General features: G+C 43.4%; 2 protein-coding genes across 3 annotated transcripts; both read left to right on the top strand.

Annotated features, from left to right (window-relative positions):
* The first annotated feature begins 2,016 nt into the window (after positions 1–2,016).
* LOC109476811 (charged multivesicular body protein 1b-like) lies at positions 2,017–4,538 on the top strand. The gene is made up of 2 exons (XM_019777834.1): positions 2,017–2,542; positions 3,711–4,538. Exons 1-2 carry the CDS (start codon positions 2,282–2,284, stop codon positions 4,035–4,037), a joined length of 588 nt encoding a protein of 195 aa, XP_019633393.1. The 5' UTR covers positions 2,017–2,281; the 3' UTR covers positions 4,038–4,538.
* Positions 4,539–6,258: 1,720 nt separating this feature from the next.
* On the top strand, positions 6,259–18,074 carry LOC109476810 (histidine N-alpha-methyltransferase-like). 2 transcript variants are annotated; one of them, XM_019777831.1, is made up of 7 exons: positions 6,259–6,456; positions 10,126–10,308; positions 11,023–11,231; positions 12,990–13,196; positions 14,025–14,143; positions 17,020–17,152; positions 17,722–18,074. In XM_019777831.1, exons 2-7 carry the CDS (start codon positions 10,133–10,135, stop codon positions 17,922–17,924), a joined length of 1,047 nt encoding a protein of 348 aa, XP_019633390.1. In that variant the 5' UTR covers positions 6,259–6,456; positions 10,126–10,132; the 3' UTR covers positions 17,925–18,074. The 2 variants fall into 2 exon arrangements, with proteins under 2 accessions (XP_019633390.1, XP_019633392.1); XM_019777833.1 differs by lacking the exon at positions 6,259–6,456 and adding an exon at positions 7,404–7,455.
* Positions 18,075–18,234: the final 160 nt, after the last annotated feature.

Raw genomic sequence — 18,234 nt, 5'->3', positions numbered from 1 at the left:
TCATTTCCAGGTCCCATCAAGACCTACCCACCCACCAAATATCAAGATAATCCACCTAAGCTTTCTCAAGTTATGCTGTTGACAGACTATAGGCTATCAAAAACTCATCTGTAAATCCTCAAATACACAAAAGGGAGATAAATCCCCAAGCCATCGCTAATACACGCAGCTAATAGCAGGTAACAAGATCACAAGTTTTTAAAGGCTAATAACAGGTCAAACCATGAAAAATGTCAGACTTTTTGGCCATAGTTTAAAAATATACATTCTTCTGTCCTTCTTACCAGAAAACTGGGCCTTTCTTTCAAGAAAAAAAATTATCTAAAAAAGAAGTACCAAAATAAATCGTCGGTGTACACACTGCTAGTATGGCAATTACCCATGACCCGCAAGAGGCCCTCTTTTGGCTCACTGTGCCCCACCGCAGTACTCAGGTCAAAATAAGCGTATACGTCCGACAATCGCCCGGACGCCGAAACTTCCCTGCCTGATCCTGTCAGTAATAAACAGGCTTTCATCTCAAATCCTTTTTAGATCAGGTCGTCTGAGGGATGAAAGGGATTTTATGGTGGACCTAAACTCACACTGTTCGGACACAATCATTTTTTGTCGGGTACCGTGGCCGACAAGTACAAAATTTTACACCGCAACTTTTGGTGTTTTACACCGCAACTTTTGGTGTTTTACACTGCAACTTTGGGTGTTTTACACTGCAACTTTTTCTGTGTTTTACACTGCAACTTTTGCTGTGTTTTACACTGCAACTTTTGCTGTGTTTTACACTGCAACTTTTGGTGTTTTACACTGCAACTTTTGGTGTGTTACACTGCAACTTTTGCTGTGTTTTATACTGCAACTTTTGCTGTGTGGAAAACTTACACCCCTCCCCTTTTATAATGGACGGTCCCCCTGTCAGGTCAAAGGTGACAAAGATGGCGGCGGCCTGAGAGTCCTTGAGGCCGCACAACACAGTATTCATGGGCGAACCCCGTAGTCAAAAGTAGTCCGGGCACAAAGTAGTGCTACACAATACTAGGGAAGGGTGCAGAGATTGTTCTGTGCATGGCATCGAGACAGAACCTTTGCTAAATGTTAGAGGAATACGTCAGTTTTGAGACTGTAAAAGTTGGATTATGGTGCGTGTTTAGTCGGCGTAGATTTGCGCTTGGATACTTGTCCCGCCTAGTACTGTGCGTCGGCTGCAGTTCCATGACCTCCGCAGTGGCGCTAATAAAAGAGGGCGCGAGAAGAGAACTAGCCGGCAAATTTAAGCTCATTTTCACATATTTCGTACACTATACCCTGAAATTAAGCATATCAAAATTCTGAACCTTGCTTGTGCACCCTAGTATGATTTTCCGTGAGTCGAAGTGAGTCACTTTGGGGTCCTTAACTATAGAAATCCCCATAGGGCTAATACTGTGTTGTGCCGCCTTGATAAATTTGTTGTGACGCAAAAAGCAACATAATTTGTAATCACTGGACCTGGTCGAAACATTTTTAAATTTATCCCGATCTATAGGCCAAAGCTAGAAAAACCTTTAGAAAAAAACTAACGTCACAACGTAGCCAAGCTTTTCCTCTAAAAAACTTATGCACGAAAAGGATAACTCAGTCGACGTAGTTTGCATGCCATCGTTGTCACCTTTGACCTGATAAGGGGACCGTCCATTATAAAAGGGGAGGGGTGTAAGTTTTCCACACAGCAAAAGTTGCAGTGTAAAACACAGCAAAAGTTGCAGTGTAAAACAGCAAAAGTTGCAGTGTAAAACACAGCAAAAGTTGCAGTGTAAAACACAGCAAAAGTTGCAGTGTAAAACACAGCAAAAGTTGCAGTGTAAAACACCCAAAGTTGCAGTGTAAAACACCAAAAGTTGCAGTGTAAAACACCAAAAGTTGCGGTGTAAAATTTTGTTCTTGTCGGCCACGGTAAAATACCCTGTACGGCAACGATACAAAACCTCATATAGCCTATGCTCTGGTAAATATTCCTGGCCACCTATCTGCCGAGTGGCGTCGTACAAATGTATATGGCAAACCCGGCCGGACCCGGAAAAAACACCTGCAGCTCTAGATAATTCCGCTAGGTGCGCTCCTGACCCGGAGGCGTTAATTCTTTCCCCTCGTCAACCTTTCACCCTCACGTGACGTCAGCACCAGAATTTCCGGATGAGTCACTTCGTCATCATCTGTGTGTAAATTATAGCTGTGTGACTTTCTGTGTTTCTGGTCACTCCCAACGCTTTAAAACACCTTGTAGCAGGACAGACAAGCCTTCAAGATGTCGAACATGGAGAAACCCCTCTTTAATCTGAAATTCGCGGCCAAGGACTTGCAGAGGAACGCCAAGAAGTGCGACGAAATGGAGAAGGAGGAAAAGAACAAGTTGAAGAAGGCGATCCAGAAAAACAACATGGAAGGCGCCCGCATTCACGCCGAGAACTCCATCCGACAGCACAACCAGTCCCTCAACTACCTGCGGATGAGTTCCAGGATAGACGCCGTGGCGCAGAGGGTACAGACGGCCGTCACCATGAAGAAGGTGAGTGAACCAGCTAAACGTACACACTACAGTGACAGGGCTCGAAAAAATTCTTTCTGCATAACTGCACTGGTGCAAGTACTTAAAGTTAAATAACAATGAAAACTACCTTCACTCAAGGAGGTTCAAAAAGGATTTTTTTTCAACATCCTTGCTTCACCAGACAAGTTTTACCCGCTCCCATCAGATTTTAAGAAGAATGGATCATATTTATTAAAAACTATTCAGATACCACTGCCATCCTTTCTTTTATACTACTAGTAATGTATAGTTCACAGTCAGTGCAGCAAATAAACATCTACATCCACATCTGTTTATATAAACATGGACCAGTGCAGGTAGAAATTCAGAAATACCTGCACAGCAACAATTTTATCTGCACTAAGGTGCATATCATTATCATTTATATTATGCACACAGTATTTCGAACCCTGACATCATGTATACACTTGTATACTAGTAGTGCTTAGACAATGACCTTGCGAGGTACCATTATTAATTATATTATGGTTGCCTGAATTGCACCGTGGTTAACTTGCTCTTAGAATGTTCTTACTAAATTAATGTTTTTTTTTTAAATTCTTACATGTGTACATGCAAATTATTTGAAGACATATGCAAATCAGCCACCTGTTTTTTTACCACTTGCTGGCTGTGACGTCATCGCGATCCCAAGTGTATTGCTCATTATACATTTTAACGTTTTATTTGCAAATGTACTTAGGCCACAGCAAGTAATTTTTATGGATGACATCAGCGCGAGCATTGATTTTTGCCTGATTTTGGGGGGAAAAAAAGAAATTTTGTTGCCCTCTGACAGTGGTCAACATGCCGAAAATGGGCAGAGATATCTGTTCCCATGCTATGAAGAGAGGAGACAAGAAAAGGGCTCTGACTTAATGTTTTGTTTTTTACTTTGATGCAGTGATATGTGATGCTGGCTGTGTATATGTGATGTTCCCACTGTATCAAAACCGTTACAATAATTGAGTCAAAATTTGAAGATGTAGGAACCTTGTTTTTTTCGGCCCACCTTTTTTTTTTTGCCCACTCGCATTAGATTTGGAGTCTGTGGAGGATATCATCCATAAAATTTACTTGCTGTGGCCTTACTAAAAACATTGCTCATTATACATTTTAATGTTTTCTTCACAATGTCACTACCCAGGTGACGCAGGACATGGCTGGCGTGGTGAAGTCCATGGAATCTGCGATGCGCTCCATGAACCTGGAGAAGGTCACCGCGCTCATGGACAAGTTCGAGCGGCAGTTTGAGGATCTGGACGTCCAGTCCGCGCAGATGGAGGACGCCATGAGCGGCACCACGACCCTGAACGTCTCGACGGACCAGGTGGACCACCTGATGCGCCAGGTGGCTGATGAAGCTGGGTTAGAGTTGAATATGGAGCTGCCCCAGGGCCAGACCAGCACCATCGGCACACCCTCCACCGCCTCCGAACAACAGGACGAACTGTCACAGATCAATTCTTCATAGTTTCTTAGCTGTTTAGTTAGGCCAAAAATCTATGTAATATCATGGTGTGGTGTTAAATATATAGGAATAGCACAGCATTCACAAGCTTTTGTTATATTCGGTCTAACTCTCTATTATAGATGAAGCCAAAACTCTGGAAGAGTCTATGTGCTGATTGCTTTGCACTGGTATTATGCAAGATTACTCTTTGTTACCTCTGGGGAAGGAGACATCCTTCTGCGGAAGGGTATTAAAATAGTTTGGGATTTTCATGTTCGCAGCTGTTTCTCGCATTGGGGCGGACGGTATTTGTTTTGCTATTGGGCTGTAGATGATGCACGTTCTTTTGCTTTTATTGTAGATGTGTTTTCGGGCGTGAAAATTAAGACTTTTGGTGGCACCCGAACACCCCTTTGACCCTGAAAATGGTCGCGCACATTGACCTTTGATGTATTATCGGTTTGGTCCACTTTCCTTACACTTCGCACAGAGGGGTGTCCAGTTTCAATAAATTCTCTGTTTGAAAATATGCGCCAAAACGCTGTTTTCCACGGCTGCATATCCAGATTTAGCCGGCAAATTTAAGCTCATTTTCACATATTTCGTACACTATACCCTGAAATTAAACATATCAAAATTCTGAACCTTGCTTGTGCACCCTAGTATGATTTTCCGTGAGTCGAAGTGAGTCACTTTGGGGTCCTTAACTATAGAAATCCCCATAGGGCTAATACTGTGTTGTGCCGCCTTGATAAATTTGTTGTGACGCAAAAAGCAACATAATTTGTAATCACTGGACCTGGTCGAAACATTTTTAAATTTATCCCGATCTATAGGCCAAAGCTAGAAAAACCTTTAGAAAAAAACTAACGTCACAACGTAGCCAAGCTTTTCCTCTAAAAAACTTATGCACGAAAAGGATAACTCAGTCGACGTAGTTTGCATGCCATCGTTGTCACCTTTGACCTGATAAGGGGACCGTCCATTATAAAAGGGGAGGGGTGTAAGTTTTCCACACAGCAAAAGTTGCAGTGTAAAACACAGCAAAAGTTGCAGTGTAAAACAGCAAAAGTTGCAGTGTAAAACACAGCAAAAGTTGCAGTGTAAAACACAGCAAAAGTTGCAGTGTAAAACACAGCAAAAGTTGCAGTGTAAAACACCCAAAGTTGCAGTGTAAAACACCAAAAGTTGCAGTGTAAAACACCAAAAGTTGCGGTGTAAAATTTTGTTCTTGTCGGCCACGGTAGTAAACACCTCCTCAGCAAACACCCACTGTACAAGTTAAGTTTTGGTTTCAATCGAAAAAAGGGGCCCTGCTGGGTAGTTCCCGGACTGTTTTTTGACACTTTCGGGCGTGACCCTAGCTTGGATGTTATCCAGATTTTCGCTCCGCAACGCTCGAAAAAATCACGATGGTACCTAGGCTAGCATGACCCCTGCGGCTGCCGGGCTATTTTTGCCCGTCCGGGACCCGAGAAGAATTTAACTCTGACTTAAATTCTACCCGGGTCCCGTTGACGTGAAATCGTCGTGACCTATAAACCGTGAGGACACCGAGAGGTACCCCTCCGGTTCCCGACAGACCACCGGGACAAATTTGCTACGTCTTCAGCATCTTCTGTTTGGATGTCTGTGCGACCACCTCCTTGGTACGACACATGCAGTCCTCTCAGAGAAAGAACTAAGTGAATGTAAAACGAGGGGCACAACCCGCCGTACGTGCAACTGCGTGCTGTTTGCTTGCAAAAACGTGGGCACATTTGTGGGATTCGCAATAGGTGAGTACCGCCTCCGTACGGAATCCAACAGATATTGGAGCACTTTCACACTTCTGCGCATCGCTATGCGTATGAGTTACGTTCGTACGTACGCAGCCGTACGCATAATACGCGCGTCATATGCATCTCAGTCGTTTTGTGAAAGTTATATGTACGCCGGCATACGCACAGGACACGCACAGTGCAACTCAGTACGCGGTGTAGTTTTCAGGATGCCCAAAACTACGCTACATACGCTGTTACTCAGGTCATACGTACTAACTACGCAATGCATCGGTCGAGCACGGTAATTGTTACCACGGCAGCGGACTACGGGGCTATATCTCCGACGGGCATCGGCGTAATTTGGGCCAAAAGCTTAACATAACTACCTTATTCAGTTTTTTTCGGAAAAAAAGTGCATATCTTCTTATATCAGATTCCCGAATTTCCGACTTTGCCTCAAACTTGTCCAACACACATATCAGCAGACAAGACAAGAACAGACAACAGACAAGAAACACGATGTAGACACAAGCATTCAGTAAAATTATTCTGTCTAATCACCGAACCGGCTTAACCAGCCTTATGTTCCAGGTGTAGAATTTATTACAACCGGTGAACTCTTGCTAAGCTCCTGGTCAGGTAAGCCAGCTAAAGCTTGCGGATAACACGTGGAAAATGTAAGTACAACATTGTCATTCTATTCGAACATTTTGTCGACTAAAGCTACGGTCACAACCCGCCGTACGTGCTTTTTGTCCGTACGTTTTTTGGGAGGCTACGTCCGCTACGTTTTTTCTGAAAACGTGGGGAAGGAGTGGCGTCGACGCACGTCACTCGCACGGTTGCGCAAGGTGTAAGAGTGTGGTCTGCACGCCACGTCTGGCCGTGAGCGGTTGCGTGCATCGTACGTTGCGCAAGTGGTAAGTGAGTTGTACGTGCTTACAACGTACGATCTCTGTGCGATTGCAACTTTATCGTAAGGAGGCCGTACTCACACCTGCTTCTTCCACACGGCACGTACGGGGCACGCGCGTCGCTCGTACTCGCACGCACGGGTGGTGAATCCGCAGACCGCACGTAGAAAAAGTTTTACATACACTTAAAGTTCTACGGCGTGTCTGCGTGCTCACAAATCTGTAGGATTCCGTACGGAGGCGGTACTCACCACGCACGGATGCCGTTTTTGCACGTAGACAGCACGGAGAAGCACGTACGGCGGGTTGTGACCGTAGCTTTACTGTGGGCTCTCTTTGAATAGTGTCCACTAAATTTCACCTGTACCTTGTTTCTTAAGATTGTCCTGTCTGTCCTCCAAATTTCACTTGTACCTGTCTTGTTTTTTTAATAGTCACATGTGTCCTCAAAATTCCAGCTGTATGTGTCTTGTGGAAAAAAAAAACAACTGTATTGAGTTTTTGTGGGTGGTTGATTCTATCACATCCTACTTGAAAACTCCACGGCATCAAAGCTATACGGCGATAATGAGTGTTTACGAATATCATGTTTTAGTGACTGAACTTCATTCCTTGATACGAAATCTAGTCACCAAAACATAAAATCCAAGCAATGGTCTTGACGTTTGATGAAAAAAAACTGGGAATTGCCGCTTTTTGCAAAATAATTTGTCTTTTTTTCAACTCTGAAATTCTGCATTGCTGATTGTCTGTACTAGTCGGGTGAGTTCAGCTTCAGTGAATACGACTTTGGCTGTACGTGAAAAAATGTCAAGATGTTTGTCAGTGGTTGATTCTGTCACAACCTGCATCTGCTTGAAAACCCGTACGATGAATGTATTTTACTAATACGTAAATATTAACTTAAATTTCCAACTCTGTGATTCTGCATTGCTGATTGTCTAAACTGGTCGGGTGAGTTTTGCTTCAGTGAGGCCGGCTTTTGCTGTTCGTGTCTGTTAAGTTACATCCTTGTCAGTGGTTGATTCTGTAACAACCTGCTAAAAATCTGTAGGTATGGCACGTAAGTCATACAATCCACGATAAATGTGACGGTGCTGTTATTCCTTATTGAATAGCGCCTCCAGTGGCCGTTAGTTGTTGACAGAAGGAGAACCGCTCGCTTGATATCTTTATACAAAATTGCTCTTGGACATATCAATATTCAAACGGAACAATATCTTAAACCCATAGGCGTACCAGGGGGGTTCATACCCTATGTTACGACAGCATTATGTTACGACAGCCCTATGTTACGACAGCCCTATGTTACGACAGCCCTATGTTACGACAGCCCTATGTTACGACAGCCCTATGTTACGACAGCATTATGTTACGACAGCCCTATGTTACGACAGCCCTATGTTACGACAGCCCTATGTTACGACAGCCCTATGTTACGACAGCCCTATGTTACGACAGCCCTATGTTACAACAGCTATTGTTATTGTTATATGCTGACGAACAATTGATGTCGGCGCCTTTCGCATACGTTAATCTCATTAAAGCCAGTTTTTCAAGTTTCCATCCGGTAAAATGTATCCACAAATATTTCTCATCGAACAAAATCATTTCGGATTTGAAAATTCTCTTTTAGGAGTTACGTTTTTGATGGTCTTGTAGCGGGCGGGTTGCATGAAAATCCACGCCGCAGTTCGCTATCCACGCCGCGGTTCGCTAACACTTCCGGCTTGCTTGAAAAGGCACCACTCAATATGGATACATACATTTTCCCAAAAATTCTTAATAATGAATTTCTTTAATGGAGTGTTACTAAGTAGTGGTAGAAACACCGTAGAAAGTAGCGTAGTGTAACTCTCTTCGCCAACAAACAAACTGCAGCTCTGCAAAGATGGCTCTATCCAATCAGAGCGCAGGTCATATGAGGTCAACGAATCAGAGTGTAGAGTTCACGCTGCTACTTACATATTAGCATTATATTAATGAGAAAATGCGCGTATTTTCTTCTACGGCGAGGTAGCGAATGTGTGATGCAAGTTATTTTCCAGCGATTTTCTGACCTTTAACGCCGATTTTTCGCACGCTACGATCACGCTACCATTTGAAACTGTACTGGAGACAACAGATGAGTGATCATTTTACAACCAAGGAGCACTTTTGTTGAATAAAACAGCAATGAAAGCTACGATACAGCCAAGTTATTTTCAAAATTTGTCTCGTGTATGAGAGATAAGATGACACTTCTTTACACCGGAAATGTTGCTAGTACGGAAGAAGTACGGACGAAGCAAGGCTCTTCACTATTAAAATCCGGCTATCGCAGGCGCCACTGGAGGTTACAATTAAATGATGCCGATGTTCGGAGTTTTGCAGCAGAATGTCCTAATTAAGTATTACTGGCGATACGTTTGCCATTTGTAGCAGTGTTTTTTTTTTAATGTCAAAAAAATGTGGAATGCTTGTGGACAGTTTCAACTTGTTAACAAGTGTAAACAAATGCCCCGCCCCCTCAATTAATTTTCGCGACGTGTTCCCTTAGTTAATTAATTCGCGACCCGGCCCTTCCCAACTGGACGGCCTCTCAGGATCTCTGCTGCAGTCTGGCGGAAACACTGTCAGTGACAATTTATTACGTGAACATTTTCTTCGAGATCATTACACTCCATACATTTACAATTTATCATTTGGTGTCTGAACATAGCCATAATCACGTTGAAAAAAGGGGGCGTCAAAACATAGGGCTGTCGTAACATAGGGCTGTCGTAACATAGGGCTGTCGTAACATAGGGCTGTCGTAACATAGGGCTGTCGTAACATAGGGCCGACCCCACCAGGGGTTAGTCATGAATATAAATATCAAGTAATATCTGCCAAAACAGACTGTTTTAGATTTTCTTTTTTGCCACAAACAATAAAAGAGTGTAATTAGCTGCCGGGACAGTTAGTACAAGCCGAGAGAGTGGAGGCCTTTAAGGCCGGACTCCTGGCCGCGCAGTCATAGTCCGTCGTAACCCCCCCCCCTCTCAGTGATACCCCAGTAGGGGTTTTTCGAGAGTATCAAGAAGAAGAAGAAGAATAAATATAATGCAGGGGACTTTATCGGTGTGACTGGTCCAAACCTTACATTCCTATGGCCGAACCCGGGGTCATATTAAGGTCAACTGAGTTGGCGCCGAATGTCAGCCACTCCAGACCCTTGCGATTAAGCCCATATAGTTTTAAGCTCCTCAGCTGCAAGAAGAGAGTAGCCGGCCCAACAAGTAACAATAACAAATAATGTTTTAGTTACTGAGAATTTAGGTCACCAAAATGTAATAAATGGTGAGAAATTGAGAAAATGTTCTTAGAAGAATGTTTACATGAAGTCAATCTGAATTGTATAGGGGATTTCATGTGGATTTGTAATTATATTATGTTTTATTCTCTACGTAGAGCAAGGATGATGAATGGACAAACAAGTGACGTTATCACTGACGTAAGTAACGACGAGTACGTCATCAACCGTGATGACGTTTCCGATGAGCTGATGTCAGTGATAAAGAGCCTGACGTCATCACGCAGATACGTGCCGCAGTGGTACGTGTACGACACACGCGGGTCGGAGATGTGTGAGGAGTGAGTATGCTTTACGTACACGCACGCACGCACGCACACACACACATACACACACACACACACACATACAAACACGCGCGCGCACACACACGCACACACACGTGCACTTGCACATGCACACACACGCACACGCACGCACACGGCACACACATACTCGCACATGCATGCACACATACACATACACGCACGCGCATACACACACACGACACACACACACACACACACACACACACACACACACACACATACATGCACGCACATACACACACGCACACATACGTATGCCCGCACCCACACACGCACCCACACGGCACACACACACACACACAGGAACACGCACAAACACACGCACGCACGCACACACACACACACGCATGGTCTTTCTCTCTCTCACGTTTAGTTTTGTCACCTCTCTTTGTAATAATGTCCTGTTTCGTAATCTCCAGGCAGATCTTTAGGTGACTACAAGTCAGTATCAAGTTGGCCAAGCGGTATCCATTCGCCGTAGCTTCTAACCCTGATTATGAAAAGAACTTTATTGCACATATATTTGTACATTTTAACTGTTCCATCACCCATCTGTTTCTGCTAACATTGCTAGTTTGATGTCTGAAATTGTCAGCAGTCGTTGTGATTATTATGCATTATATATACTTTCCGGTTGTTTGTAATCGCAGATTTTTGTTTGTTTCATTGTTCGTTTTATTTCTTCAGACTGATACAGAACTCAAAGACCTACAACAGCTGGCAACACGAGTTCAACATACTTCAGGGTCACGCAGACGAAATCGTCGCCAAAGTCTCGTTCTCAGCCGTTCTCGTTGATCTCGGCAGCGGAGGGTCCTCCAAAACGCGCCTGGTTATCGAGGCTATGCGGAAGCGACGCGGAAGACTCACGTTTGTGCCTGTGGATATGGCGAAGGGTAACCTTACCTTAGACGTTAGATCCTTCCGCAACTACTGTTGCATCGGTCGACTAGTAGTTCTGACAGAACTTTTCCAGGTACTTCTGTTTTGGGCCGCAGCAGAAATGTCTTCTATATTGTGTATCGAACCCCATTTTTTCCCCATCGTTTAGGATAGAACTACTAGTTATTACCTCCATGAACAAGAATTCGGAGATTTCATACCTCCATGAAATATATGAGTCCTTGTAAATGTTTTTATTTGTCTCATTGACAATGGCAATAAGGTCATAATTAGCATAATCTAGTTTAATTTATGGTTTTCTAAATTCAAATGACAATATTTTTCGTATAAAATTCCTTCCTCATACTTCATTTCAACATGTCCTCATTGATTATGCGAATGACCCCTACATTAACATAATATATGCATAGTGGTGTTAACCTTTAAGAAACTTACACATGTCACAAGGTATAAAATTCCCATCATTCACCAATAAGGCGTCACAGAAATTTAACATAAATTATGCAAATTAGGTCATCATTTTTATAATTGGTATCTGTAGATGTTCCGCCTGCCACAGATTAAATAGATTACATGTATAAAATACTATTATATAAAACACTATAATTATGGTTTCCTCATTAATTATGCAAATTAAGTCCTCATTTGCATAATTTGCATTTAAATATGTACAACCCTCTTTCAGCTACCCACACACCAAAAATGATGAAAATATGTTGTTTCTATCTGGACTTATTGGCTTTTAAAGATTTCGCCAGAAAGTCCCCTGCAGTTCCAGAACAAGCTGCTAGGGGAACCAAACCCACACCACTTATTTCTGACAAGAAAAGCTATCTGTCACTGAAAAGTCAAGACCATAACATGTTCAGGACAAAAGATACAAAAACCAGAAGTATGACAAAGGAGAGTAATTTTACACGATAAATATTGTCATTTGAATTTAGAAAACCATAAATTTAACTAGATTATGCTAATTACGACCTTATTTCCATAGTCAATGAGACAAAGAAAAAACATTTACGAAAACTCATACATTTCATGGAGGTATGAGATCTACGAATTCTTGTTATCAATTATAAAGCCCCACGTCACACATCCAGAACCTTTCCCCGAACAACAGCCGACCAAATTCGATTCAATTCGGATAAAATGGTAGGCGTCAGAATACACCTTAACATCAGTTAACAATGATAGGCTAGTGTTTGAGGGCAATGTCTAGGTAAGTTCCTGGGTGTGTGACGGGCACCCTTTACGCAGTGCCACGCTGTATAGTATGTACATGTATATACTGGAAAACGTTACAGTCTTACAATTGATTGGATTTATTACTATTATTATGATTTGTCAAATGTACGGGTAATACCCCAGACAAATCATGCTCATTTCACTACACGCTTACATCACTACTGTTTATATGCAATAAAAACAAACAAATGAACAAACTGCTACAGTAACACCTACATTTCCGCACCCATTTATGCTGAGGTCACATTTTCAAACCGGGGCCCGGCTAGGCAGTCTTATGGAACGAAAAATATGGTATAAGAGGCAACAAAGCACAAAAAAAGTTGAAAAAAAATAAGAATGAAACCCTCTGGTTGTCCATCGTTTCCGATGGATGAAACCATTTGCGTATATTCTTGATAAAAATTGTTGATTTTTCGTTATTCAAAACAGCCCGGTCGGGCCCCGGTTTGGAAATGGGACCTCAGCATTACACTTAGTCTGTATGTTCACATGCACACGTACAGAGTTTATAGAGTCCTGCGGTCGGCAGCTGGAGAGGGAATACCCCGGTCTGACCGTGGAGCCGTTCGGCGGGTTGTACATGGACGGGGTGCGGCACGCTGCCGCCCGGGAGGAGGCAAAGTTGTTCCTGTTCCTCGGCAACAGTTTCAGTAACATTCCGCTCAGTGAGCAGGGGAAGATGCTACAAGAGATTCGGGCAAACCTAAAGGGTATGAAGCCAAAAAGCAGTTACTCGAGACTGGATATGATTTTGAAAACGTCAGACGTTTCAGCTAGTATCCACTAACTTTCGTCAGTGACTGAGAGATCTAGACCAGAGAGGAAATGCAGGTTTATAAGCACAAACTATTGATTGATATGACTTTTGTTCCATTTTCAACTTCGAAAAATTGTCTTCACTTTATTTGCATCTCAATCAATATTTTGTGCTTATCAACCTGCCTTTCCTCTCTGGTCTCTCAGTCATTGGCGAAAGCTAGTGGATACTAGCTGAAACGTCTGACGTTTTCAAAATCATATCCAGTTGTTTGAGTAACTGCTGTTTGGCGTATCGTATTACCTGGATGTCTAACCTTCATCGACGTATGAAGGCTGCTTTCTTTAACTTGTTCTGAAGACGTGTTCCACGTTATTTGCTTCATATCAATGTCGCAAACAGTGTTACATGAACCTCAACCTCTAGTTTTTATTTTTATTTTTTTTTAAATTGTGAATATCGATTTGTGTGTCCATTGTTGATGTTTTGATGTATTTTATGTCTTTTTAAATGTATTCGCTGTATGTTCCATGTATGTGATTACGTAAGTGTAATGTTTAAGCCCTGCAGGGCTAAAAGGCTTAATTCGAAATAAATGAAATGAAATAAGTAATTTGTTTTCCTGCTGTATTTATTGAGTATGTATGTATGTAAGTATTCATTAATGTACCAAGTGATACCTGAAAAGCAGGTCATAGCACTGGGTGTGATATATATACTGGTAAAATAAATGTGGAGAAAAAAAAGCTAAGAACTGAGACTTCCTTCCCATTTACTGTAGCTGCTGACAGGTTTGTGCTGGGGCTGGACATGAACACAGACCGGGAGACCTTGTTGCAGGCGTACGGGAAACAGTGGGCACCGATATGGCGAGACAACCTCATCAACCGTTTCAATAAGGTAAGGCCACACCGACTTAATTTTATTAATGACGTCTACGCGCGCATTGATTTTGGCCAATTCAAAAAAATCACGTCTGGATCACGTCTGGCCTGGCTCTAGTCCTGTGTACTCCATTGTAGTTAGCGACAATACGGATCCGGTGGTAACTCTGGAGGATGGCACCAAAGCTCCACGACTGAAGAACTCAGTACATACGTACAGTGCCGACTCATAGATTACGCAAAAAGCCAGCATGAGCTGGTTTGTCGTGTACGTCGCTATGCACTGCCGCAAATTCACAATACCATATTTGTATTCCTGTGGTTTGGTAGCATTTTTATTTTTGACCGGAATTTTTTATTCAATCTCCGCGCGCAATAGTTTGGGGATCTTCAGAGGGTGTCATCCATAAAATCTAAGTCGGTGTGACCTAACTTGCATTCTAAAACGTGGTCCATTGTTGTATTCACGTTGTAGAATATGTCAGACACGTATATTCAGTAGTTTTACCTACTAGTATTTATGTGTGGTGCCCAAAAGTATAAAGGGATTCCTCACGTATACGGACACGTACACGTGGCCCACATAACCAAGAACACCAAGGTGGTCCGTATCATCGAGTCGCTCCTGACAAATCGTCGATTCTTTGTTGAAATGGACGGAAAACGCAGTAGGTGGAGAACACAGAAGAATGGCCTACCTCAGGGTTCAGTATTAGCTCCGGTGCTCTTCAACATATATACCAATGACCAGCCGACTTTCAACAACATCCGGAGGTTCATCTACGCAGATGACCTCTGCCTGGCAACCCAGTCGAAAAGCTTTAAAGTCATTGAGAAGCGACTTGAAGACGCCCTGGAGTCTTTACCGGGGTACTACAGAACGTGGTTCCTGAACGCCAACCCGGGGAAGACCCAGGTCTGCGCATTCCACCTCAACAACCACGCAGCATCGAGGAAACTCAGAATCACCTGGGAGGGAAAAGAACTCGAAAACACCCCACACCCAGTGTACCTTGGTGTCACCCTTGACATGACTCTGTCCTTCAGAGAGCACGTCACCAAACTAAGGAAGAAGGTGTCTGCCCGCAACAGCCTTCTCTACAACCTGGTAAACTCCAGCTGGGGAGCGGACCCCAACACCCTCAAGCAGACAGCACTGGCTCTGTGCTACTCCACTGCTGAGTACTGCGCCGCAGTATGGGAGAGGTCTCCCCGCGCTCCCAAGGTTGATGTGGAGCTGAATAGAGCCTGCCGCTCAATCACCGGTAACCTGATGGCTACCCCCCCTGTCAACACTGCACACACTGGCAAGTATCTGCCCACCTGGCATCCGACGAGATGTCCAGACAAGGACAGAGCGAGAAAAATAGCTCAGTGATCCTAGGCACCCGTTATACGGACACCAGAAGGTCCCCCGACGACTGAAGTCTCGCCGCAGCTTCATGACGGCCCGACGCCTCGGGGGCATGACACCAGCGACCCTCAGGATAGAGCTGTGGAAGGAGAGTCACCCAAGTAACAACAGGGCACTCCCTCCCCCCAGCGAGACACTGCCCCCAGGGACCGACTTGCACAGAAGGGACTGGGTCGCCCTGAACCGGGCAAGGGCTAAGGTGGCCAGGACAGGGGACAACCTGGCACGGTGGGGCAAGTCCACCAGTACAACTTGCAGCTGTGGAGAGGACCCACATTCAGCACCTGATGAAAGGTTGCAGGCTTGGTCCTACCTGCACAGACACAGATCTCCAGGAGGCCAATGAAGCAGCGCGGAACTGACTGCAGTGGATTGGCGACAAGCTATGATGATGACGTATACGGAGCATGTTTTCGGGTTATTTCAAATATTTTTTTATTCACCAACATAGAAACTTACAGGACACAGTGGTGGGTAAATCTAACAGGTTGCTAAACTTAGCTGACCACTGACAAAGAAGAGTACATACAATCGTAAATTGTAATAACAAAACAACAAAAGTAACAAAACAGCAAATTGAAGCGATGACATGTAATAACAAAACAGGAACAAGTAAAAAAAACAGCAAATTGACAATATCAACGATGACATGTAAAAGAGGATCATAAAAGATTTTACCGAAATAGAAGGTTTACCAAAGGCAGCTGAACACATTCAGTTATTTGTATATAGGGAAGCACTAGTATACATAATTGATTTACTTTTTTAACATAACATTTTTAACATAAATTTCATCTTAACGATTTGTTGCACAAGGAAATTGTTCCTCAAGCAGCCGGATAGATTGAACCTGATTTTGAAAAATGGCATCCACTACTTGAACAGGTAGTTTATGCTACTTGAAACGTCTGACAGTGTTCAAAATCTAACAAGTCACTTGCAACAAGAACAATTACTTTGTTTAAAATTAAAACTTTTGGTCCAACACAAAAAATTCTCTCACCTAGAGCTTTCAGCCAGTCACTATGGTCTTCCTCAGTAGACTGACCCAGTGAACCTTGCCACGTGGCTTCTTTGAAGTGTGACGTCAACACTGGGTCAAAGGTATCTGGTAGACGATGTCGGCCCCCGTTGCGGTTCAATGAAGGGTGATGGGCCGCGATGTATATGACCTCCTTCACCCCTCTCAAGAAATTGTCCTGTTCAGTGTCCACAATCTTTACAGTGTCAAGTGAAACAAAGTGTCCGGGTGACTCTATGTGGATGTGTTGTGACATCTCCGAACTGGCAGAGCTTGGCAGTGTATGTTCTTTGAACCTGGCTTTCATGATAAGAATTTCTTTGTGTATCTCATAACCTTCAACGACTTGTCTTTTATTTGGATACCAGTGTTTAATTCTACGAGCAGAATTTTATTCATTGTTGTTGTGTTTGTGAGACACTAATACTTTTCTCCCGGAATTGTCCACTTATTTCAGGACTTTGTAGGAGACATGGACGCGGAGAAGTTTGAGTATAACGTCGACTTTGTGGAGAACCCTGCTGACGGAGACACGCCGAGTTACGTGGTCAAGCATCTCAGCAGTTCCGGCAAACAGCGGGTGCATTTCGGTGAGGATTTGTTCAGAGATTATCTTGTGAATAGGAACAACATGGCCTGGATGGCAGACTGTTTCCAGAGTCTACACGGGTCAATTTCTCGCCTCCAGGGCCAACATGCCCCCAACCAAATTACCCCCCCCCCCGTGTACAATATACGACATCCAGTACGTTTCTAGCAGGGACCAATCATAGAGCTGCTGAGAGGTCACCGACTAGCAGCTATTAGCACCTTATTTCACTTAAATGCCATGAACTCAACGCAAGCGCGTAATTGTTGCTTGTTTACTTCGGTGCTAACATGGAGTGATCTGTATTTTAACCCCATGGTACTATTAAACAAGGAGGTTAAACACTGTATTTAACCTGCTTGGTACTAAGTACTGCCACAATCAGTTTGGAAAATCTACTTTGATGAAAAATCGAAATGGGACTGTAGACATGAAGTTTTACACATTCAAATGGGGCTGCACTAGCGCTAATGCACACTAGCCGTACACCTTCTGCTGCGCTGTTTAACACACACACATACAAAAATATGCGATGTTTCTAATTTTCTGTAACATTTTTTTCTGGTCCAGAAACGCTCGGACTTGACATCGACTTTGAAGACGGCGAGAAGATCTATTTCTACGAGGGGCCGAACACCAGCTGCAAGTGGAACCCGGGACAAGTGCGCCGTCTGGTGGAGAAGAGCGGCTTTGCAGTAGATGCCTACTGGACCAATGATGAGGACAATTATTGTGTCTTCTGCCTGAAACCAACAGATTTTCCTCCTGTATAACTATTATTAGTTTCTTGATACACTCTAATCGGTCTTACGTGCAGGGTAGAATTTTACCAGTATACCACTAACTGGTGGTCACACCTACTTCTTTTCCCTTGTTTATCCATGACCTGTACTTAGCGTGTTAGAGCACAAACGTACAATAAAGGTCTTCAATATAAGCTCAGATAAGAACAAGAAATAGGTTCTCTGGTACTTTAAGTACCAGAGTTATCAACCAAGGATTGATGTGTTAAAACAAACTCATTCTTTCCTAGAACTACCGCAGAGTTAAGCTCGCTATTACCAAGTTCAGTAGGGGCATTAT

The sequence above is a fragment of the Branchiostoma belcheri genome, unplaced genomic scaffold (assembly GCF_001625305.1).
Source record: "Branchiostoma belcheri isolate BF01 breed outbred unplaced genomic scaffold, Haploidv18h27 scaffold39, whole genome shotgun sequence".
In the NCBI taxonomy this organism is placed as follows: Eukaryota; Metazoa; Chordata; class Leptocardii; order Amphioxiformes; family Branchiostomatidae; genus Branchiostoma; species Branchiostoma belcheri.
This window is presented reverse-complemented; position numbering and strand designations above follow the sequence as displayed.

Bases quoted from the DNA above. Each gene is read 5' to 3' on its own strand.
- LOC109476811 (XM_019777834.1), top strand. From the start codon at position 2,282: ATGTCGAACATGGAGAAACCCCTCTTTAATCTGAAATTCGCGGCCAAG. The intron at 2,543-3,710 runs GTGAGTGAACCA...GTCACTACCCAG, and splicing joins CGGCCGTCACCATGAAGAAG to GTGACGCAGGACATGGCTGG.
- LOC109476810 (XM_019777831.1), top strand. From the start codon at position 10,133: ATGATGAATGGACAAACAAGTGACGTTATCACTGACGTAAGTAACGAC. The intron at 11,232-12,989 runs GTAACCTTACCT...GCACACGTACAG, and splicing joins GCCTGTGGATATGGCGAAGG to AGTTTATAGAGTCCTGCGGT. The intron at 13,197-14,024 runs GTATGAAGCCAA...CATTTACTGTAG, and splicing joins GATTCGGGCAAACCTAAAGG to CTGCTGACAGGTTTGTGCTG.